The following is a 26,087-nucleotide window of genomic DNA, read 5'->3' as shown; positions in this document are numbered from 1 at the left end:
CCTGTACATCCAGGCAAATGACAGAACAGCTAGCGTGTGGCACGTGGTGCAAACATCTGCAAATAAAGATGGTGTCTGGCACACTCATGTCTCTTCCCTTTATAAATCAAGATGGTGGCTTTTAGTTTTATTTAAATATTGAGCCAGAGTGCCATAGAAATACATTAACCAACTGAACTGATGCCTGTGCTACTGCAGCTGCACCTCTGCTAAAATGCAAAATGCAATCTGACACAAATACAGGAGAAACCTGGAGACAGAATAGAGACAGAAGCAGATGGTTTAAAGCTCAAAACGGTACAAATCAGGGACAGAGGGAAGGAGAGAGGGAGAGCCGGAGAAGGAGACTCTGTCAGACTTGCTTTTCACAAGCAGGTCCACGTAGCCACCTCCTGTCGAGCTTCAAGGGGGTTGTCATGGTGACAGTGGCTGGCAGTCGAGGCTGGGAGAGTGTTGCATGGTATCCCAGTGGCCTCCAATGTGGCTCATGGGATGATGGGAAAGCAAGTCAGCTGTGAGTGGATCTTAGTGATCAAGCAAGACCTAAATTTACTCAGCCAAAAATAGAGCCCGTTCACCTTTACTCTTCAGACCATGCTTGCTCATGTGTTAAGTGGAAGTTTTAGGAGCGCCTGTCATTATACTGCAAGTCTAATGTGTGTAACTGGGGGACAGTGATGCTGGGACTCACAGGCACACTGGGACTCACAGGCACACTGTTAAAGCAGAGGAGTCTGTTGCTCCTGTTGCTGCTAATGACACAAGGTGCCAGCCAGAGTGCTGGGAGTCAGGGAGTTCCTAAGCTGTCACTTGGGATGCCACTAGACTTAATGCAATGTGACAATACTAACCTGAGTTCAGGTGCATTTAACAGGGGTTTGCATACTACTAAATCAGCTACAATTCCAGTCCAAGCTGACTTATACCTCCAGGGGTGTACTTTCTGATAAATATCACAGGTACTCTTCTTTCATTCCAGTTTTTCCTTTAATTTGTTGATCAATTAGCTTTCAATTACTTCATGCCATTGATTTGTGTTTTGCCAGACTTTGTTTACAGTTTAATACCCCCCCCCCTTCCTTTCTTTTCACTTTTTGAAGGAAAAAAAAATGCACACGTCAGGGCCTTTGCAGTAGGAACACAGCTGGAAAGTATTCCTCTCAAAAACACAATTTAGCCATTTTTTTTTTCTGTCCTGTAAACAACCTTGTTTATGGGGTAGACTTTGTCTCTGATTGCTTTATGAAAAAGTTTACTCCACCTCTATGATGCCTCGTGGAATTTCAGTTTGTGCCTATTTTTTTTCCTACAGTAAGTTAGGCATTAATATGGAACATTTTCTTATGTTTGTGCTTTTAAAACTAAAATAAATAAAATAACAGGTTTCATGTATGCCAGGGATGTAACAATTTTGAAACGAAGACGGAAATCACACTGCAAGCATACTACAACGCTAATTTTAATGTTGCAGTGGTTGTTTTTCCAGATCTTACCTCTAAATGATTAAAAAATACTCTGAAATATGTATATATATCTATACACACATATGTGTATGCATGTGTGTGCATGTTTGGAAAAACAACCACTGAAACATTAGAGCAGGTCACCTACTGATCGGAAGGTCAGCGGTTCGATTCCTGGCTACTCCAGGCTGCATGCCAGTATATCCTTGGGCAGGATACTTAACCCCAAGTTGCTCTTTGACGCAAGCGTTGGAGTATGAATGTGTGTGAATGTTAGATTATAAAAGCATTTAGCTTAGTTAATCATGGAAGTGCTTGTATGAATGGGTGTGAATGCGGTAAATGTAAACGTGTTGTATAAGCGCTTTGAGTGCTCAGATAGAGTAGAAAAGTGCTATATAAGAACTAGTCCATTTACCATTTACCATGATTGTGTGAGTCCAAAGTTCAAGGTTCTGTCCTTGCTGTATGAGAACTGGGTAGACAGATGAATGGAACTGACCCTGACAAAGCCAAAGCAGCACAAAAAAAAAAAAACAACAAAGAATCACAGCGGCTGTGACACAACCAACATAAAACCAGAGCAGTTTCTGTGTTAAGGATAGTGTATTAGGCAGTATTCCCACTGCAGAGAATTCCATGTCTAAAAATGGACTAGTTTGGATGACTTTTGAGAGCATCCTTCACACCAGTTATGTCCAGGATATGTTCTCAAACAAACTAATGAGGGCTGTTGTCACCTTGTTCTAAAAGATGATGCCGCTCTATGTGTCTGCACAAGCGTGCCATGGCTTTGTTTATCGTCACAGTGGGATTTCCTGTCAATCTGCTCTTGCTCACATGTTGTCTTTTCTTCTCCTCTAGGTATTAATATCTCCCTCCCTTTGTCCCTTTTTCCCTTTATTAGGCCACCATGGAGCATTCACTAGTAGTCACTGTCATTTTTATTTTTTCTGGTTAATATACTCAAATCAATTATACAGTACCCACCACAGAGAAACTGCAGGGTATAATCTCAGGTGTTGCTGCTATTAACATCTGTTTTGTCATGTGGACAACTGAGAGTCTAAAAATAGTCTGTAATTTTGTTGATGCCATTAGAATCATGTCTGAATGTCCATTCAACCTTTTCCTAACATGCACACGCTTGCAGTCTCTTTTATGTAAACTGAAAGGTTTTATCATAAATTTGTGGCTCAATAATCATATGAAATTAGCAGCCCGTGACATTAAACAACTCAGGGAAGCAAGAGATAAAGACAAACCAGGCAGGGATGGAGAGTGCAAACAGTGTGTAGTGGCAGAGCTATCAGTGACAGAGGCCACTGGGAAATGTGCAGGGTTTCCTAGTGGAACTTAACCTCATAACCATAAGACGACACAGCAGCACCAGTGTGCCTTCATTAGCGACCTTTTTATAGCTTCTCAATCTATTACCCTCCGCCCCTTTTTTGCCCTCCTTTGTATCTTTTCTGACTCATTACAATTCTGCTGTGTCGAGTAACAAATGGGTGAACTTTGATATGTTGTCTTATAAAGATATAGCCACTAACACAACTAATACACTGTTACAAGTTTACTATTTCAAACAATTTTCTCTTTAATAGAATAATAATTTTTACTGCACCATCTCTACCCCTTCACTTTTGTGCTGGCTTTATCAGCTCCACCCTCACTCTCCAGTCCCAGCACCTCTCTGCTCTTCAAGTGTTTGATTCAAACAGATTTCCTCCAGGGCAGGAGGGAGAGGAGCATGGAGGGAAGAAAATAAACAGATAGGGTCATTATTCATGTCTGCCATGATGCTATGGCAACAGTGTCCTCCTGCTCTGATTGGTCGTAGATAAGGTTGTCTTTTGAGCCATCACTTTTACTCTTGGGAGTCCGAATTGTTAGACCATGTCAAGGCTCTTGCTGTCAGTCACCTTCTAACAACCTTTGTTAAAACCAACCCTTTTCTGTCAGTATGTCATGATTTCCTTTAGGATATTAAAAGAAAAAAACATTTCGAGTACTCTGTTCAGTTTATCGCTCAGGTTTTGATCAAGGAAGGAGTTACAGTGCAATAGTTAACTTCATACTCATAACTATGTTAAACTGCTGGTCTGAATAGCATATATCTCACCCCTACGCTGCATTTTGGTCCAATTCTGCACTCATTTTTGGAGCATTTTAACTATCCTATAATTGATTTTATCATATAACATCCTAACCTCTTTTGTGTGGGCTATTGCCAAAACAGGCTCAGTGTTCTAGCTGCAGCCTCCTACTCATCCTCCAAGTTGTGCTGTTTGGAGCTGGAGTCATTTAGGGTTAATATAACAAATGCAGACTGAAGTTCATGAAGTAAAGAATATATGCTCTCCTGTAACATTACCTTCATCTTGTAAGCTCCCACCATAGATTGGATGAATCTATTGGGCAGGGAAATTATCAGTAAACAGTCTGTAATACAGTACTGTGCATAAGTCTTGAGCTACCCCTCATTTCTTTATATTTTGGATAGGAAAATGGGAAATAGTTGCAGTGATTTATTTAAATGTGCAAACATGGAAACATAGTATATGAGGCAAAAATCAGAGTTTGTTAAAGTCTAATGAGCTTGAAAGTCAATATTGGGTATGACAACACAGCACTAACTCTCTTAGGCAGCGTTCTTGTAATGTCTTTGAGAAGTCTTCAGGAATCGTTCTCCAGGCTGCTTGAAGGTCATTCAAAGCTCTTCTTTGGATGTTGGCTGCCCTTTGTTCCATTTTCCAACAAGATATTCCCACAGTGCATGTTGAGGTCCAAGCTCTGGGGACATTAATCCATGACTGATAGTGTTCCACTGTGTATTTTTCTATCCAGGTATGCTTTTACTGCATTGGCAATGTGTTTGAGAATCATTGTCATGCCGTAAAAAAGCTGCTGCCAATCAGATGCTTTTTGGATGGTATTGCATGGAGGATCAAAATCTGACCATAGTTTTCTGCATTCATAATTCCATCAATTTGAAAAGATCCCCAACGCCAATGGCTGAAATGCAGCCCCAAACCATGACAGAGCCTCTTCCTCTGTTTTACAGATGGCTGTAAACACTCACTCTTGTACCTCTCTCCCACCTTTCTGTGAAAATATTGACTATGATTTGAAACATAAAAAGTTTAAAATTTGGATTCACCACTCAATAAAACCTATTGCCACAGATTTTCAGTCCAGTTCTTGAGTAACTGGCATACTTCAGCCTTTTCTCCTCATCTCCCTTCCTTAAGAATGGCTTCTTCCATTGAGACCATTTCTGATGTGCCTTTGGTGAACAGCAGATGGATCAACTGAACGGCCAGATGCATCTCTCACGTCCTGTGGCAGGTCTTTGCCAGATTTTTTTTTCCTACTTGTTAAGGACATGACTTTCAGATACTGTTCATCAGCCATAGGTAGATTATTTTTTAACCCTTCTTTTGTCCTTCACTTGTCCAGTTTCCTCAAATAATTTAAGGACACACTGCACACCATGATGAGATATGCCAAGTCTTATTGGTGCAAAAATATTTTTTATGCCTATGTCTGTGCAATTTTTCTTCTTCTTTTTTTTTTTTGTGGGTTCAACTAAAGAAATTGGAACAAGTCATATTTTTGTGACAGGCTACTAGCAACAAAGAAGCTAAAGAAGCAAAAATTGGTTTATTACTAAGTTGTCTGTTATGTGTAGATGCAACACTGGTTCATCCCTTGACTTAGGTGCCTTTTTTGCTTGAATGACTCACAGGGCAGTGTGAATAAAGACATTCATAAAGCCTGAAGAAATACTGGTCAAGACCACTTTAGAAATTACAAGAAAGTGTGGCTTCTTTGAAGTAAAGTATAAAAAAATAGGGTCACAGTGACCCTGAGGTCCTGTGGACATTCATGGTTCCAATAAGATGATAGAAAACCCCGGAGCATGACAGGAACAGCAAGCAGCTTTCATGGATGCTGTGCAGCAGGCAAGGTAGGACCCAGAATGCAGTACTCTCAGGACAAAACATAACTTAAATGTAGTTTTATTGAGAAATAACACAGGACATGGTAACTACAGATTTACTGGGGTTGGGCAGGTGCCAGAATTAAACTAAGGAAAACATGGAACAAGAAGACACACAGCGAGGGAAACACTGACGACAACGCGACAAAGGACCAGGGTAAAAAAATACAATATATACACAGGGGATAACAAAGGAACAGGCAACAGGTGGGGAGCACAGATGTAGGTAATCACAATAGACAAGACCAGGAAGTAAAACTAAACATAGAGCATAAGAGACAAGGCCTGACAAAGTAAACAGGAAACAAGTAAGCACTGGGACGAAGATGCAGACTACTCACAACCCTGGGAATAAAACACACAAAAGACAAGAGGAATGACACAGCGGAACAAAACAGACACTGGAGCACAGAGATGTGGGGAAGACAAGAATTACAAAGGGAAACAGGAATTAAAATAAATAATTATAACTAATAACAAAATAGAGAACACTATAGAAACTAGGAATCCAAACAATAACTAAACTTAGAAACACAACAAGAAAACAGAACTATAAGAGAAAGAACACAATACATTGGGCATATGGCTCAGGACCATGACAGATGCACAGTTGTTAAGATGATAGTAAAGAGAATTTTTTTTAAATATCAACATTATTATTATTATTATTATTATTATTATTATTATTATTATTATTATTATTATTATTATTATTATTATTATTATTATTATTATTATTATCAATAATTACTAGGACACAAAAAGATCACAGATTATTTTCAGCAACTGAGAATAATATATTGGAATCAGATATTTTTTGGGGTCATGAGGAGCTCAAGCAGGGGTACCCTCAGAGTGATTCAAGTGGAACCAAACTACATTCATCTTCAAGGTATTATTATTATTATTACCAATAATTATGGGATTTTATAATGCCTTATTAGGCACTTTCACATAATACAACAAATGGTCTTGCTGCCTGTGGTTCAGATTAAGATATCTTTTGAGGGTTTTTATGTTTCTCTTTAGATTGTGGCACCATGTTAGCATTAGCCAACTTCTCCCACACCTGACTTACTCAGGCTGAGGGCTATTGACATCCCCGGTCCATTGTTATTTGTGGTTTGGTTCACACAAGAAAGTGAGTAAGTATTAATCTCCTGGCTGTAAAAGTTTCCCACTCTTGTAATTTCATCCACCTGGTAAGTACAGTACGCAAGCTGACTGGGGTTCCCTTTAACGAAAGTTTTTCAGAGGTTTAAACAAAAGGAAAGAACATGAACAATACAGATAAAGTAAGCTAACAGTAGCATACAACTGCACAAAATTACTTTTCTGTGCAGTTGTGTCTTACAGTAATAATGTGTGGTTGTTTAAAAAATTCTGTTGTACATCTGGGACCAGTTTCACAAATACACTTTAGATTGGTCTGTAGGGGTTGACCAGTCTTAATTTTGCTCATAGATTACTCTAATACAGATGTCAAACTCAAGGCCCGTATAATTATATCCTGCCCATGAGATAATTTCTTATGGCTATGATTAATGGCCCGCTGGTAAATAGGACTTCCACCACTTACACTACAAATTTCACGATGCACTCCAGCAGCTCCTGCGCAGGTCAAGACCTGTGCATTAACCCATTTTCCCGCGTTACCAATGAAACATTGATCAGCAGTCAGCGGATAAAAACAGCACTTTTTACAGTGACAGTTAAGCTAGCCTGACCCCCAAAAATGACCAAACAAAAAGTGAACTTTGAAAACAGGTGGGAGGCAAAGGACCTGTTCGCTGATATCAGAGGTAAACCCTGGCTCTTTTCGCCATCTGCGATGTGCGGGGAAAAAGAGTGGATGGTGGGACGGATGCGGGAGAATATGTAGAGGGAGACCTGCACAGGTGAGCTGACAGTGCATCACTGGAACACATCAGGAAATGCTGTGCAGCAAAGTCCTGAAGACAGAACGCGTCATAAGCACCTTAACACAGACAGTGAACTTTATAAGAGGGAAAGTCTTTTCTGGAGGAAATGGCTTCTGAACTTGGTGACGTGGTTTATCACACAGAGATGCGATGAGCTGTGTGAGGAAATTTGTCAGTTCATGGAAAATAAGAAATAAATGGAATAATGGCTTATTTCTTGTTTCTGGACTTATTTCTACTATCACATCATAGTTTTTATCTGAAAATTTTGCTAATTTTCATCAGTTTAAAATATTCTTATTTTTTCTTATGTTATTTTTGAAGAAAATATAATTTTATATTTTATTTAATGTATTGAGGGAAAAGTTGCTGTATTATGGCCATTCAAATTCATATTGCTGATTAAAATATTTTAAGTTTTAGACTGTTCAATAAAGGTTAATCCTGTTTAGCCCGCAACTTAAAACTGTGTCTTAAATTTTGTCCCGTTCTGTGAGTGAGTTTGACACCCCTGCTCTAATGCAAGTAAGACTGTTTCATGAACAGCGTAAAGGCCTTAGTGGAAGTGTATTGTGTGTTAAAATATTTTTCAGACTCACCTATTCTTAATGCAGCTGTTCACACCAACCATGTAATTTTGCAGGACAAAGTTGCAGCATCTGTTTTTCAGATCAGAGTTTTCCTGCGTGAATAAACAAATGTGACCAGTCAGACCACTGCATTTGGCAACAAGTGCACTCCTAGCTGAAAACGAGCATGGTAAAATAATACTGTTTTACCTTAGACACACAGCTTATACGATCAGTCGGCTCTATGAAATTATTTCTCTGCCTCCGCAGATGTGGCCCCAACTCCGCCAACAAAAGCTCAAACTGACATCTTGAAATATGAATGAAAGTGGTCGTGATACATGAAATTCTCCTTGCTGCTGCATCAGGACCAGCTCATCATCGCTTGATTTTGACTTAGTTTTTTTCAGTAATTTTGTGTCATTTATTCACAATGCGCTCTGTGGGTAATGTGACAAACAGGCAGGAATGATAATGTTTACTGCCCAGCTCCTTAACATTATCATTAGCCATAGCTCTTAGCAGCTACTTTAATGATACCTGAACAAACAGCTAATGTAGGTAATTGCTTATAGCTAAATGGCTAATGGTAACGTGTGCAAGGTCAGGTTAGCATTTATGATAACTATTTAATACTTTAAGTATTGTTGAAATAGGAACTTTACTGACCTCATGAAATTCATCATAAAGGCTGGTGTGGCAGTCAAGTTTGTTGCACTATTGTTAATATGTTCAGCTGCTAGTAAAGGGCAGGGCTGTGTGGCTGCGTCTGCAGGGTGTTATGTGAATGTGTGTGTCAACTGAAGAAGGCAAAAATGACATTGATGCAAAAGAGTATCTAATCTGATTTTTAGTATCAATTATATTAGTAGATTATCAATTTTCTGACAACCCTTCTAGGTATTTATACTGCCTTCAATACTTTGGTAATTTGGTATCAATAGGTACTGTAAGTATCAGTTCTGGTGACAGTTCTATTTATAATTTGTACTTTACTTTTTAGTACATGGTCAGTACATGGTCAACCATTTTTGTTTGATATCTAAGCTGCACTAAAGAAGATTTAAAGCAACAGGAACCTTTTGATGCTGTTTACACTAAAAATTTTTTCGCAGCATTTAAAAAAAATATTGATATTCTGTGCGGAGTTTTCCAACTAAAAAATCAGACAGACAAGCAGTAAACTCAGCTGGCTGGTTTTTCTACTTTAAAAAGGTCTTAATTTACCCAGAACTCATTGAACAGCTGTCCTTCTTAAGATAGTGAAGTTCTTTGTGCAACAGATAAATTTATACATCTGTCTAACTTACTTGGACATAAATTAAAAGAAAAACCCTTTGGTTGATCGAAATCATAGACAGTCTGTCTTTGTTAAACTGACCCCTGGTCCTGTTTCACAGTACACCAGCATGCCTTGGTAGACTATTTGGCGAGCTACTGGTCAACATGTCACCTTGAGGACTATAAAGCGTCAAATCAAATGAAACCCTCTTTGCAAGACTTCATGCATGTGATTTTTGTAAACTGACCTTTAATATGTGGTATGACATCACTGAATTTATGTATTTAATAAAGTTCAACATAAAATCCTTCTATTTTTAAAACTTTTTCTGAGTTGGGGCTGATGGTATATTACAAGCTGGATGGCACTGCAACATATTCTCAAGTATTTCTCATGCAGTATTAGCGTAGTCATTTACTCAGATCAAACAAGCTCAAGAATAACATACTTCAAAGCAAATGCAATGATTTTTGTTTACACAATGAATACTGGTTGATGGGGGAGCTGTCATACAGTGCTCAAAGAGGTGTAGTCTGCCACCATGTACGTGCTTGTTAGCGTGATTGGTGGAGAGTGGGTGGGGTTGTGTGTGTGTGCGGGTGCGTGTTTTTGTGTGTCAGGGTGCTGATTTTTGACAGACTTCCCAGTTCTGTGTACTGTGTAAAGTGAATCATCAGCATTATCAAGTGCAGATTCTGGGGACATTCTGCTCCTGTGTGGCTATTGCAGGTTCATTTTTATTTCATGATGGTGTCAAGCAACAGCGAGTGAGAGGTTTCTCCCCAGTAATTTAAGAGAGGCCATAAGGGGAGAAAACAGTGTAAAACTGCATGTGGATTATGTTTTACCCCCATTCAACTATTACATAGGGCACATGGAAGCCTTTTCATCTAACATTCAATTAGTCACTGATTTGGTGGATAGCAAGTAGATTCAGCACTCTGTGAAAATGGTAAGCTCATCTCAATTATCTGAGCATGAAAATTTCAGTGCAGAGGTAAGTGCTCAAGAGTACTCTGTCCAAACTGCAGGTTGGAAAATGCCATCAAACATGATTAAAAAAAAAACAAAACAAAAAAATGTCATCTTCCAAAAATAAGCATTTAAAAAAACAAAAAAAACCAAATATCTGCCAGAAAGAAAACCCATTGGGTTCAATGTGTGCTGCTGCGACACTTCTATTTCTGTTGATAGATGCTAAACATAATTGTCCACTCAAGTACACTCACTCATGTGGATCAGCCTGATAAGTGAGTTATGAATAAATAAGTGGTTCAAGTTTGTCTAATCCATTAGCTCTCAGCCAGTCACACATGCAGGCATTTATTGAAGGTTTATTTCAACTGTAAGATTACAACCTAATATTTGATTACATATGGTTTAATTGTGTGATCAGGAAAGTAGAGGTATGCTAAAGTGCACACTTGACAATGATTTCAACTTCATAGTGCTGAAGTTTTAGTCATTAAAGCAAAAGGATGCTTTGAAAAATAATTCCAGTTTTATGTACTACATAATATAGTGCAAAGTGCAGTAAATAGAAAAATGTAAATAATATCCAATTTGGCATGTTTTGCCTTTAAGACATCACCGCTTCTTCTAAATACACTTGCGCACAGTTTTTCAAGGTACTCAGCCAGTTGGTTGTTCCCATCTTTAACTGCCTGAGTGTCTTCAATAACACAACATGACAAACGTGTAAGCCATTATCTGAAACTTAAAATCTCATATTGTATAATTTTGTCTTTCAGATACTGGCCATCATCTCCATCCTCTTCATTGTGCTTTCCACCATTGCCCTGTCTCTGAACACCCTACCAGAGCTGCAGGAGACAGATGAGTTTGGCCAATCCACAGACAACCCTCAACTTGCTCACGTGGAGGCTGTCTGTATTGCCTGGTTTACCATGGAATACCTGCTCCGTTTCCTTTCCTCCCCGAATAAATGGAAGTTCTTTAAGGGTCCTCTAAATGTCATTGACTTGTTGGCCATCCTGCCATACTACGTCACCATTTTCCTAACAGAATCCAACAAGAGTGTATTACAGTTTCAAAATGTCCGGCGTGTGGTTCAGATTTTTAGGATCATGCGTATTCTACGTATCTTGAAACTGGCTCGTCACTCTACAGGTCTTCAGTCTCTGGGCTTCACCCTTAGGAGGAGCTACAATGAGTTGGGCCTGCTCATTCTTTTCTTAGCCATGGGTATCATGATCTTCTCCAGTCTGGTATTTTTTGCTGAAAAAGATGAAGAGGATACAAAATTTAAAAGCATTCCAGCTTCATTCTGGTGGGCTACAATTACTATGACCACAGTAGGCTATGGAGATATATACCCCAAAACTCTCTTGGGAAAGATTGTTGGCGGCTTATGCTGCATAGCTGGAGTACTTGTGATTGCCCTACCTATTCCCATTATTGTAAATAACTTTTCTGAATTCTACAAGGAGCAGAAGAGGCAAGAAAAAGCCCTTAAAAGAAGGGAGGCCTTAGAAAGGGCAAAGAGAAATGGCAGTATTGTCTCAATGAACTTGAAAGAGGCGTTTGCTCGTAGTGCAGAGCTGATGGATGTGGTGGTAGAGAAGAGTGAAAGGCCTCATGACAACCACCTCTCGCCTAGTCGGTGGAAATGGACTCCCAAGAGGGCTGCATCAGAGACAAGCTCAAACCGTTCTTTCAATGCCCAGGAGTTAGGCTCTCCCAGCAAGGGCCGAGCCACCAGTCCCCAGAGGTTAAATGTTCAGAAACTAGAAGAGATGTACAACCAGATGGCAAAGACACAGTCACAACCCAACCTCAATGCTAAAGACAGGGGTTCCAGAGCTGGCAAACAGAGGGATGAGATAGAGCTGGGAGCTATACATGATCATGGACAGCCAGTACTAGGAACTAGAGATGGAATTGGAGACATGAAAAGCTTGTCCAGCATTGACAGCTACATTAGTTGTGCAACAGACTTCCAGGAGAATCCACGCTTTTCCCATAGTCCTGCAATGGACCTTGGTCTTCAGGAAAGCAACCGCTTCTCATACAGTACAAAAACAACAGGGGAGCGTGAGCCCATGCTGACCCCCATGTCTGTCACAAAGTCCACATGCTCAGACAACACAAGGAAATTCTTCTTTTCTGGAAACTCCTCAAAAAGCCTCATTCCCAAAGGAGGCTGCCGCAGTGATGGGGAGTCCGGACTGTCCCCACTTTCAGATAGCTCAGTTGTGTCAGACCATTCTCTATTAAGCCCTGAAACGTCTGCGTACACTACTGCCAGCAGCAGGACACCACCAAAGTCTCCAGAAGGCACTACCCTGGCCCCAACTGTCTTCACTTTCCACGACTCCTCCATCAGCAAATACATTGATGCCGATACAGACGATGATGAGCACCTCCGCGACATCTCTGACACCAGTCCCTCTGAGCGCCTCCTGGCTGATGCAAGCCCAAAGCGCAGCATTAACATAAATTACCAGAGGGGCACTAACCATTTAGAAGCAGCCCAGAAAATGCTGGGTCAGAATTGTCTGTTCCCCCTAGAAGGGATTCGTGGGATAGCTCATGAAAATCACATAGGACCAGAGATCGCACGTAGACCAAAGGCCGAGAGGGGACGTCAGCATACTTTGGATAAAAGCCTCTGAGGTGCGAGTGAAGCAAAAGCTAACAGGAAGCTTGGGACAGAGTGTTTGTGAAGGACACCTGACAGGCTTAAACACTCCAAGCCAGAGACAAAGGAAGGAGAGACAGACAGTCTCACTAAAACATTTCACAAATTACCTGAGCATGCCACTGGGCAATAAGCCTTGGGTGAACATGTGTGGTGAATACTCTGGGAGAAAAAAAAAACATTTCTTAATTAGAGAATGTCACTGCCCCACCTTCAGCTCATTCCTATAAGGAGATATTTCACACAAACAAAACAAAAGAGCACTCCCAAGTAGCCAATGGGTCTGTTCACAGATGCAGAGTCATCAGAGAAATTAAGCTGTAGTTACAAATGCGAAACCCAGCTAAATGATGGTTTTAGTTGCAGGGGGTTATCTACAAAAATACCTGCAGCCGCTTTCCAGTACTAAGTCCCTGTTGATTTTGTAGTCTTGGAGATACAGGAGAGGACCTAGAAGCCTATAAGCTACTTACTTGTGCCCTCCATTCCCAAACCTGGCCTTAGTCATTTACATTCTTAGGGGTGTGCATGTCTGCTTGTGTGTGTGTGTGTGTGTGTGTGTGTGTGTGTGTGTGTGTGTGTGTGTGTGTGTGTGTGTGTGTGTGTGTGTGTGTGTGTGTGTGTGTGTGTGTGTGAGTGTGTGTGTGAGAGAGAGAGAGAGTGAACAGTAATGAGTGGCCAAATGATAATTCATGTAAACACACTCTTGAGATTGTCTAGCCTGATTTATTTTTCTATAGATAAGAGAAAGTTCCTTTTAGAAATAAGTACATTTCTGGTCTGCTCTGTCATAACCACATGTTAACAGTTATCTTGTATGAGGTTCAATGTCTTACCACAGACACTGCTCCAGCTCATCATGCATCGTGACCACTCTTTTTTGAACAGTGTTTTGCTAACTCACATTAACAAGTTTTGGTGAGAGTGAATGATAGATGATGGATAGATTTCTTAGCATATCAGAATCCTTTTTAAATGATGATAGTTGTGGAACAACTGTCATCTTTTGACATGGGCTAAAAAAAAGAGAGAATTATGCTGAAGTGCACATTTATGAAAGCATGCATGTTCCCAGCCACTCAACATATTATAACATGATGATTTGCTTGCCCATCATCTGAATATGAAAAAAATAATACATATATAAGGAAATCCTCTGATATTTTTATGTTTGAAATCTACTGACATGATGTTTAGAGCAGTTGTTCAGCATGCATTAACCTTAGTTTGACCAACATGAAAGCAGCCAAATTGTTCACAAATGCATGGATGATATATGTATAACATAGCAAAAGCAGGGGAGTTATCCAACCCCTGATTTGTTTCAAAAAACTATAACAGCACCATCCACAACCAGGTCTAGCTTACCATTAATCAGATGCAAATGCCAGAACTAATAAAACTCATGCATGAGTGCACACATACACACTGGTAAACTATACATACAGGTATTGAAGACAATCTTCAGGATACCATAGATACGTTTAGTTTCCATGGTGATAGCCATTGCCCTCAAATGCTGGCAACAGCTAAGCAGTGATTTGTTAATTGGAGTGGTGAAGGTCTACTTGCATGTAACATATGCTCACACACATTTACAAATCGCACACAGGGAGACATGAACCCATGAAGTGACACGTACCAACAGTAGTTGCATGTTAGCAGAGCCACTCCTCACTGTGCATATTCATGAGTACTGTGTAAATGCAACATTATAATGTAAGGATTTTGTACTTTATTATTTATGTTCAAAATTTCCGTAGCATCCCAGAAGTTCTATTAATTCAGTTTTAATATATTGGCTGTTATCCCCTGGATTGGCAAACACAATGTGTTCTCTATTGATCTGTGTGTTTACACTGCTACATAGTATAGAGAGGATAACACTTAACACTTAAAAACAAGAATTACTGCACCCTTTATACAGAGCGTACACGGTGAGAGACGCAAAACAGAAATGGTCCTCGTGATCTTAGTTTCACTTTACAACTCACACGCTCTTAAAATAGTGGCCTAATTCATTTTTTAACAAAAGTTTTATTTTTCCCTAAATTATCATAATTTAGGGAAAAATAATGTTTGGTTCAGTTTATTTGCCTTTTCTGAAAAAAATGACTTAGCCCATTATTTTAAGAGGGTGACGATATGAAACATGGACATGGACTGAAGCATTTTGTTCCATCACTGCCTTGGTGTTCTGAAACTGGAGGTGAGCGAGGGTTGGATGTGACTAAGAATCCAAGGGACCATAAGACCAAAATTTACAAAATTAACATTAAAATTAGCATCAATAACTCTTCTCTCTTTTTTTTTTTTTTTTGGCTGTTCCCTTTAGGGGTCGCCACTGCAGATTTTCTGTCTCCATCTCACCTTATCCCTGGCATCCTCTTTTGTCACATCAACCTTCTACAGGCCTTATTTTACTACCTCCATGAATCCTCTCTGTGGTCTTCCTCTTTTCCTCCTGCCTGGCATCTCCATCTTCAACATCCTTTGTCCAGTATATCCACTGTCCATCCTCTGCACATGTCCAAACCATCTCAGCCTCGCATCTCTAACTTTGTCTCCAAACTGCTCAACCTGAGCTGTCTTTCTGATATACTCATTTCTAATCCCGTCCATCCTGGTAATTCCCAATGAACATCTTCAACTCTGCCACCTCCTGTCTTTTCTCACTGCCACCATCTCCAAACTACACACCATAGCAGGTCTCACTACATCTTGCAGTGAGACCTTCCTACAAATCACCCATTACACTCACAGTTTGCAGTCTCTTCTTCACCTCTCTTGTGCATTGTCCATTGTCCTGCAAAATGAACATCATGATATATTAATATAACTTAAAACTATGGATTGAGAACATGAACTCACCAGGAAAGCGTTTACAAAGGTCATAAATCAAGAGATCATTAGATTAACTTTTTCATAGACTTCTATATTTTTTGTTTGTTTTGTTTTTTTTGGGGGGGGGGGGGGGGGGGGGGTTGCAACCAATGGACATTAGAAATATTAGATATTTCAGTCATGTACGCACGGGCTTTACCTTGAAGAGAAGTCCATATTTCACATCCATGGTCTCCGCCCATAAAAGTCATGTTAACATAAGTTGAGTTACAGAATAAAGCATCTTTCCACAAACTCTTGAAATCTAATTTAAAGTGCATAAGTACAAGGTTTTTGTAATGTCTATAAAATTCTTGTCATCACATCTTTCACAAATGTTAACAAGATGAGCAAAGAACCTCAGTGCCAACAAAATATACTGTCAAAGAAAAAAAAAAAAAAGAAAAGAAAAAGAAAAAACTTCAGACATTTCCTGACACAAATATACTAGCAATAGATCTAGGCAAATGAGATCATTGCACTATAATAAATCTATTTTTTCAGAATTTATTCAGCCTAAGTTGACTGACACACATTGTTTTAGTGTTGTAGTTTAGAGTCTAATCACAAATCCCGATTTCATTTCCTGTTTTAATCGCAGAGTTGAACCATTTCATATTGCTCCTCCATAGTGAGAGGACCTGAGGTGTGAAAGGAATACCAATGACTGTGAGAAGCAGAGGGAACTGTGTGTGTGTGTGTGTGTGTGTGTGTGAGTGAGTGAAAGTGAGACTGCTGTAAAGCTGGGGCATTATAGCAGCGTAGCTTTTGCTTAATGGAAAAGTATGGACTCTGTTTCCAGTTTGAATGTGCTGGCTGAGGGAATCCTGCTTTTGTTTTCTTTATATTCTATCTGCAGATCTGACTGTAACATGCAGCAGTAATACAGATCACAATACAAAGAAAATGTTCAAATCATATGAGAAAATAGGATTTTAGTCAAAATTTTTGAAGTGCAGCTTTATTTATAGCTAGGAAACGAGATATGGGAGGAGCATGTTATGAATTTTGTTTAGTATAATTAGGCAGACAATTGTACCAAGAATAGTTTCATCTCCTTGATTCACCATGTATTACACTTTTTTCTAATGTGTGCAGCTGTTATTTTTATTTCATGTTTTTCTTGGTTTGAAGTACCTGCTAATATTAGAAGCTATGTTGACAAATGATAATATTAATTTTTAAAAAAATCCTAAATAGAGAGGGTTTAAAAATCGACTCATAATCACCCACAAAGAGCTGTTTCAGAGTGAATTAAATCAATTTTTGTTATAAGAAAATATCCTGTTGCATAACAGTTGACTGTAGGCATTGAACGTGGCCCAGATGGTCTCTGGTAATGTTCCTTTGGTTATAGTCATCCATAATTGTATACTGTCCAGTAAGCGTGTATAATGCTTCACATTTTTTCTGAGGTTGAAGTGACATAGGCTCAGCTCTCAAAGGAATATATGATACATTTGGTCCAACAGATGAGTTTCTTTTCTTTTTATAGACAGCTTCAACAAGAAAAAACAAACATTTCAACTTAGTTTACCTTATCATACTTTAATGTCCATGTTGATTTTTTTTACTTAAGTCAAGAAGAAACCAATATCCACCAGACACATATTTTAGGGTGAATTAAATAATTTTTAAAACACCAATTTTGTATTTTTCAACATAAACTATAAAGGGCATTCAGCTCACACCTCTTTAAGCACCATGTGCGCTTCTGTCCTATCATTTATGTTTTCTTTATTATTGTAGTCAGGGACCATTCTTCACTGAAATATCTCTCAACAGTAATGACAATCAATAGATCATGAATAGGCAGCAAGCACTATTATAGAGACCTGAGATTTATTGAGGAAAAATATCACACAATTGCACACATGTGCGTACACACACAAGTATTGAAATCCTGACACTAGCATTGTTACTGTTAAGCTTTTAGAAAGGATAGAACAAAGAAACATCAGATATGATGGTTAATTTCATAGACTGTGATACTGTGACACAATGCCACTATATTAATAATAATAATAACAATAATAATAGTAAAATGTAATTTGCTTTTCATCATCATCCTTGTTTCATTTTACTTGAACATTTTAATTCAAAACATTTTCCCACAAGCCGTTCAAAAATAATGAAATCTAATCGTATAACAGTCCTTTTAATTTCACAGAGGTTCCCTGTGGAGAAATCTGACGTGAATCAAAGGACTAAACCACGATTCTTTATGAACACAACACAATCCAGTGACGTCTTTTACCTCTTCTTTATTGATACCAATTAAAATTAAGAGCACAAATTATTAAAGATTTCTATAAGTACAATCCCCAGTTGTCCCCTCTGACTCCCGACTGTACAGTAAACGCATTTATTTGAAACCTAAAATAGAATTTGATTGTTGTGCTAACTGCTAAATTTAACATAAGGAAGTTCAATTCTTTTTTTTTTCTTTTTTTTCCTTTAAACCCCACAGGATATTTTCAAGGACACGTGATAGTTCCCAAAACGTGGTGAGAGCTACTGCGTTAGCAAGTAGACCTATTCCACACTCTCTGAATCAAAACACTGTATTACAGGGTTGGGGTCGATTCAAGGTGGTGCACAAGACACACCACACGTGGCACTATAATGATGACCAGTATTAGAGCATGAGATGAGTGCAAATTCAAAACCTAAACTGTTTTTTTTTTTTTTCCTCTATGATTTAAGCTCTCAGTGGAATTGACCCCAACCTTGCCTAAGCCATCGGTCTTTGTAAAGTATACCGTTTCCAGGGAATTGAAAAAAGATATTTGAATGACCTTAGCCAGCTCTTATACAATGTTGTTTGTAGGTCCCGAGGCTGTCTGTTTTGTAAAACAAAAAAAAAAAAGAGAGAGAAAAGAAAAAAAAAAGAAAAACATTTTTACCTGTTGACTTTCTATGCTGTTGTTTCTGTATAAATGTTCTATTGTTCAGTGCATGTTGTAACTTTGGCGTTGTAACTGGTTGTGATTCACACAGAGCCAGTACTTTTCATGTTAAAAGAAAGTGTCTCAATGTCCCAAGATATTTTTATTTCTTAATAAAAAGCAATGTTTCCCTTGAATGACTCAAAATGAAATAAATCAGATCACTTTACATTTTGATTAAGAATTGTTGGCTTTCATTTCATTATTATTTTTTAGCACCAAAATAGCTCAACTAATGTTAGAATCTAATAAACATCTTGGCACATATTTATCATTTATACATATAGTACCTTTTAAGTCATCTAGTTGTGACTTAAAAGGTACAATTGTGCATTGATCAGCACTCTTTATCTAAACAGTGTTATTATTCTGGCTGAGCAAATGTAATTGTTTCTATACATTTCTAAGTAATCATGTAATCATGATGAAGGCCATCAGAAAGAAGGAGGAGATTAGATGAAGAGGAAGCTGTGGACTGTTGAGCAGGAGCAAGCTCCCAGCCTCCCCAAACGTCTCAACACCCCTCTGTATCTAGGGTTTCCTACTGCCTGCCACTGGAGAGACTTCTGCGGGGGTGGGGGTTGAGGAATTAGTGGTCACAAGACTTCACCTTAAATTCAAGTTATGAGCAATGTTGCCATCTAGTGGAAGTGGTCACTATTATCAATTAGGCCAAAATGATAGGGCTCATATCAGTGATCTGGGATAAGAAACAAAAAACAAACCCTGGAAACGTGAACTAGACTGTTCCCTCACAACTGAGTATAGCTGCACTTGAGCTACCTCTGAACCTTTCAAAATGCAGACCCTATAGGTGCACAGGTACTGAGTCAGACACAGAGGCATGCATAACCATGCATATGCTGCAGTAACAAGGTCTCAGGATCCTCTATGCAGGACAACACGTGTTAGCTGGGTTTACAGTAGGTATGAAAACATGCAGACATTCCCTTCTCATTTAAATACAAACACAAAGAATATGGACTTGTTTACAAAAGGTTAGGGTTAAAGGTGAATGAACGAGTCTTTGGTGTTTTGTTTTTTTTATTATGCAATTACATGATATACAAATATTTGTATTGTATTGTGCCTTTTTTGAGTTAGTATTTTATGTTATTAGGGCCAATTCTAAAAAACAATTACAGAACTCACAAGGGTTATTAAATCTGCTTTTTCAAAACATCTATATGTATAATATTTTGTTAATGTTTTATAAATTAATTGATTTTTACAAATTATTTATACTGTGAGGTGTTGCTTTGAGTGCCTAGTTTAATAACCCCTTTTCACTGTAAAAAATTAAATAATATAATAAGTTAAGAAAACTCAAAATATCAAAGCAACATGGCTGAATAGAGTTTTGAGTTTTCACATCCTAAAATTGTTGTTGTTGACTTTTTTACTTTACTTTAAGAGATCTGGCAACTTGAATGTTCGAGTTCATCTAATCTCAATGTGTTAACAATAAAAATCTAGCTTCAATGGCATGAATTTCTGCCTTCAAAAACCTCAGCAATTCTTGTTGAGTGGAAAAGAAAAACCCCTTTTGCCTTTACAGCTTCTAGCTGCTGCCTTATTGATTGATCTGCATATTTGCTTTTACACCAGACGCAGCCCTCCCATTTATCCAGGTACGGGACTGTTGATCACTAGCTTGTGGTAAACCTGTTCAAAGTTGGCTTTGTCTTTTCTCCCAGTTGCAAACCAGAGGCCTTTTACCATGAGGTGAATTTACTAACTCATAATGTTTCAGCTAACTTTCAGCTTCATTTTATTTATTCAGCGTTCCTTAGATGTGGTTATAATAACACAAATATACTTGAAATGATAGTTATGATAGTGTACAACTGGCACATTTGCATAACACACAAAAGGTCTCTAGTTTGCAGCTAGGAAGAAACACAAACCCAGCCTCATGTGGAGCAGTCACAAGCAAGGTGTCTGTGTAGATTCTCAGGGTACTCCGCCTGCCCATTCAAATGGGAAGATGGGCGGTTTGCAGCAGGAAGAGCGTCTGGAATAAAATCTGGGCCAAACTTGAAACGGTAGTGTTAAACCCACAGGAATAATGTGTTTTGTATTGTGTGTACATTGTAATTAGGTGAACAGGAAAATTCAAGTTTTCGGAACTTTTTCAAAGTAAAGTCAACAACTGTCAAAGCTTTAAAAACTCAGAAATCAATTGAATCATGTTGCCTTGATAGTTCTGAGTTTTCTCAGCTTTTTGTTTTTTGTTTTTTTTTACAGTATTGAATTATAGGCTCAAGCCCCCCCACGACCCTGAACAGGATAAGCGGAAGTGAATGAATGGAATGAATGAATGAATGAGTATTGAATGGAACTGCAGTCTGATTCAAATAGAAATTAGACAAGGAGCATTTAAGATAACCCTTCAATGAAGTGAGTGGCAGAAAGGTCACATTAGCGTAGTGAATTTACATTTTTCTTGTTTACATCATTGAGGTTACTTTCAATATTAGCTTTACTAGGAATAAACCCTTCGCCAGGCTCGACTATCTCACTTGGTTATTTATAGTCCCTTAACAACTCAGGCTTACATTTGAAAAACTTCAGTGTTGCTGACTGTCTATCTCGGTGAAACAAAGCAGGCAATTAGTTGTGATGTTTTCATGCAAAATGCTTAAATTGCCTTCAACCACATTCTCTCCAGTTTTACCTGTCCATGCTGTTTCCCTCTCCATCTCCAGCAAAGTGTTTCTGTCCAGCAGCGACAGCAGGCGGCTGGCATTCGACACACACGCGGTGCCCCTCCCTCTAGTACTGCATCCACCTGGTATGTGGGCCCTCACTCTGCTGGCAGCCTTCTGTTAGAAAGGTCAACTGGAACTGGACACAATGGCTATTTTATACAAACACACACAGACACAGGTCTACACATGTGCATGCAGTTAACAAAGAAAAGCAAAGAAGTATCATTTCACATTTTTGTTGACCGTCTCTAAGTGTTAACCTATCACACTGCTGCTGTTAGGGACACTTCTTCTCTTCCTAGCGTTGCCATGGCCACCCAAGGTAATAAGACTACAGAGGAAGCATTCATGATAAAAACATTAATAGGACCACATGCTCCAATACACTTTGCAAGTCATATTGCGCTGGGAAGTTTTACATGGGTGGAGGTGCTCTGTTTTGTCATTTTCAAAAAAAAGAACATAAAAATAAAATAAATCAGGTAGGTCTGCACTTTTTGTTTCATTTAAATCACACTTAACAAGGAGAATAATAGCAATCATTCAAGCTGACAACAAATGATCTGTTCAGAGGCTTTATCACACCTCTCCTCAAGTGATTTCTTTTGGTTTGGTTTGGCCTGCATTGTCTGTAATTTGCACTGCATACAGTATGCTAGTAAACACAGCTATGATACAACTCCTACACAAACAAGATCTCATGATGCACCATCTTCTTCCCACTTTTTCTTTGCAATATGATGATGTATGAAACCAAAAACGTTTCTCTTTACAGTGACTATTGACTTGAATAAAATGATTACTGTCTGCAGTTTTATATCCACCAGATTTTTACTGATAAATATGAAATGACAATACACAGACAAGAAATACATAGATCTTGATCTGCCTTTGATGTGTTGTGATTATCTTCTATGACAATAGTAAAAATGTGGACAGTGTTTGAATGGTAGATGGTCTGCCTTCTGATTTAGCAATATGGTGTGTAACATGTTTTAATTCTCACACATGTTCATATTACAGCTGAATTAACATTTAAGAGATTTTTTTTTTTTTTTTAACACTGCGCTGGGGCAACAGTGAACCAGTCAAAAGCTGTGCATTACTGGTCAAAAAAATAAATAAATAAAGGTCTGCTTTTATGATTGTCATATATTATCATATCCGGTCTTTAAGTCCAACGTCACTTCTGGGTCCAGATGCCCATAAATGAACAGCAATGGCAGCCCAGTCATACAGCGTTGCTGAGTATTGAACACAGGAGAGTTTGGACCCGGAAATGAAATTCTACGTCATCACTTAAAGACTGGATAGGGTATACATTTTTGTGAAATATTCACAATTAATTAAAAAAACAAAACAAAAAGATACACAGCTTTGAGGACCAGTGAACTTTCTTTTCTCTTACAGACATTACAGTTCTGTTGCGATAAACTGCAACAGAACTGTTGCAGCTTATCGCTGTAAACTTTTTTCTTTTGGCAACTTTGGCAAATGTCTTTATTTTCATGTACACATAAATATTAAGTAGCACAGCCTCAATTTGGATATTAACCTGGGTGTCTGCCAAAGCATGCCATCAAAGATTTCAGAAAAACAGTCAGTTTGTCATGGTCTGGGTAGTATCAGGTCTTGCTTTTTCTCTCTTGCTTTGGCTCTACCTCCTCCTTATTTCTCTTTCCTCTCAGGTGGGTGAGTCCTACTGTTCTTCTGGGACTGCCTGGAGGTGGTCCCCTCAATCAAACTCCAGCTGAGCTAAATGCAGTACGCCTTTTCACTATTTCCTCATCAAGCTTTCTGTGTACTTAAGGATCATTCTTCTACCAGTTCTTTGCCAAACTGTTCAGTGAAGTGGTAATCATATGTGCTGTTGTCGTCCTTTTTGAGTCATTTTCCAGTTTTCCACCCATGTCTTTGAGTTTCCTTGATTGGAGGGATTTTTGGATTTGCCATTTGGATTCCTATAAATAGAGAAAGTCCTGCTAACACCTGGCTGCACACTCTTCACAATCTGCTCCCCCTTGTTCTTCATCAAGTTGGTTGGAAATAAGATGTTGTCGAAACAGCTCTGCTCATAACACTTTATCCATAAACCTTCTAAACTTCAACATCAGCTGTCTCTAAGTCTGCATTTGAGTCCACTAAATTTGAGTCCTCTCAAATTTTTGCCAGTTATGAGATTATTAGATATGAGACAAAAGGAGGCCTCAGATGGATATCTTTAAAATAATTATATATAGTGACTCTTTGTTTCTCAAAAAGTCACAAAAAATTATTCTCACCCACCCACATGAAATGGATCTACTGAAGGATTAAGGTGGATTTTGTCGTTGTTTTCACCAAATGAGTTCTTACAGTGACTTTGCTAGGACTAGTACGCTGCATAGCCAACATGCTCCTTCCGACAGTTTGCATAAAGAATCCTGCAGGGCTCAGCACACTCTGACCAGTCTGTCCACTCACTCACCACACAGGACACTACTGAGGTAAAGAGAATATCACAAAAAGCAGCAGAGGAAAGACCAAAGACTGTGTCTTTGGAGAATTTATGCATCTGCAGGTCAAGTTATCATTTGAATTTCATAAAATCTGAAAATTTTAAATAAAACAGCACAGGCATATAAAATTGCTTATTGGATACATAGTACTGTGCATTGCACATGACCTTTAAAATCATTCTTGTATTAATATCATACAAGATTTATAGGCCCTAAAGTTTAGATATTAGTGTCATAAATATTGACAAAATAATATTCCTCTCTCAAAAGAAACCTACCTGGAGATTCAATTCAATTCAGTTGGATTTATATAGCGCTATATCACAACAAACAGTTGCCTCAAGGTGCCTGTAATCTCATAGTCCTGGCAGCAGTCTGCAGTGGACAGGCAGGCTTGGTCGCAGTAACAGGTGCCATATGATCTGTCAGATCTCCATCCTGTACTGATTCATGATGGATCCCGGCCAGTGCAGCACAGATATGCAACAGGACAGCTCGTCAGACATCAAGCGAAGAGGAATAAATACACTTGAACAAAAGTCAATGAGACAGTGGTTCGTGGGGACTGACATCACAACACCATCACAACTAACCCCAACAACCTTATGTGCTGTGCAACAGTTTGAATGCCTTTGAAAAACAGCCCAGTCTTCATTATTCACTAGGGGAGTCTAAAGTAGGCCTATTGTCCTGTCAGACTCCTTATCACAAATTAGCCTCATGACATCAACTAAGAAGCCAAATGAAATGCAAGTTATGACTTGTTTTACTTGACTTTAAGTCTATTTTCAAAAGTTTTGCTTTTATATTTCAGTTGTTGCTTCATGGCGTGCACTGAAGCTGCTCTTACACAGCTACAATAATGTATGGAGATAAGAAAGAAAACCGTATGTGTAGCATAAAAAAACATAAAGCTATCACCAACAAAGCTGCATTTGTCTGTTTGAGATTTCATCAACTAGATTGCGTATATAAAAGCAAAAAAAAAAAAATTACAGGACTTCTGTTTGATGAAAAATTAGATGATTAATTTCCCTCCGTTCCCTGGCTCTCTAATGATGTGTTTAAAAAGCAGCTACCCTCTCTGGCCCATGGGTGTCGCATCATTTGAAATGGCTGGACTAACATGGCTGAGGTTATTCATACAAAAAGAACAAATATATACATAAAAAAAAGAACAGTGACTTGACTCAACTTGTCTGAAGTCAATAAGAAGGAATCCATGAAACAGGTTGTTGCTTGTTATGATAATTCATCCTTTCCATGCCAACCATTTATTTCATTATATTATTCTACATTTAATAATCAGCTTTTCTCAGTTTGTGCTAAAATATATATTCAAAAGTTTACTTGAATCTAATATGTGGCTGAGGCCGTCTCAATCAGTCAAATAAGTCTGTCAGAGCTGGAGTTTAATTAACAAAGATCCCAAAAGACTGAAACAGCCCAGTGTTGAATGGGTCCCTACCGTAATAGCGCTAAATACTAATCGAAAATGTCTTGTTATCCATGCATGTCCACCAGGGGAAGCAAATAATGAGACACAGATCTGCACCGGATCCGCACCCCTCATGCATACCAATACTCAGGTATCACAAATTGCTAAACCAGCACAAGTGACATGTTGTACAGTTGCTAGATATGAAGTAATACCAGCCTCAAATGTAACTTTACATTTTTTTAAAGTGTCCCAATTTAGAATCTAATGTACAAACACGTGCAGATGCATTTTATCTTACCTGCGTTTGTTTTGTAGCTTACTGCCTTCATCCTCTCGTTAGTTCACACTCCAGTATGAAAGCAAATTTTACATAGACTCAAACTTAGATAATCCATCACAACAAACCTCATGCCTGCTTTATAGATTCCATATTTTATTGCTCAAATATTCTCATAATATAATCTCATTACTTATAAATAATTTATAAGAAGTGAAATTAGTCAAAACATACAACATTTACTGCTATGGGATGATAAAACTGGCTCGCGTGCCAACTACACAAGGCTTGCACTGTTCACCTAGAAAACAGGAACGTGATACACAGCAAGCAGACTTTGTGGGTCATGAGTAAGAGTGCAGAGATTTATAGTTCATAGATATAATCTCCTTATGTTCTCATTTAATCATTCTTGCTGTTCTATTG

At 38.6% G+C, this 26,087-nt stretch overlaps 2 protein-coding genes across 2 annotated transcripts in view; one reads left to right on the top strand and one right to left on the bottom strand.

Moving 5' to 3' along the window:
* kcnb1 (potassium voltage-gated channel, Shab-related subfamily, member 1) overlaps positions 1–12,964 on the top strand; it is a 30,934-nt gene extending 17,970 nt beyond the window's left edge. Inside the window, exon 2 of the mRNA XM_030729539.1 lies at positions 10,994–12,964. Within this exon, the coding sequence (XP_030585399.1) occupies positions 10,994–12,877 (1,884 nt within the window). The 3' untranslated portion in view covers positions 12,878–12,964. The remainder of the gene's footprint in view (positions 1–10,993) is intronic.
* A 6,222-nt stretch (positions 12,965–19,186) lies between these two features.
* Positions 19,187–25,794, bottom strand: LOC115779952 (somatomedin-B and thrombospondin type-1 domain-containing protein). The gene is given in 5 exon segments (XM_075074367.1): positions 19,187–19,300; positions 19,491–19,542; positions 21,412–21,594; positions 24,282–24,437; positions 25,790–25,794. Coding segments are annotated over 5 exon segments (510 nt in total).
* Between the last annotated feature and the right edge of the window lie 293 nt (positions 25,795–26,087).

The sequence above is a fragment of the Archocentrus centrarchus genome, chromosome 5 (assembly GCF_007364275.1).
Source record: "Archocentrus centrarchus isolate MPI-CPG fArcCen1 chromosome 5, fArcCen1, whole genome shotgun sequence".
In the NCBI taxonomy this organism is placed as follows: domain Eukaryota; kingdom Metazoa; phylum Chordata; class Actinopteri; order Cichliformes; family Cichlidae; genus Archocentrus; species Archocentrus centrarchus.
This window is presented reverse-complemented; position numbering and strand designations above follow the sequence as displayed.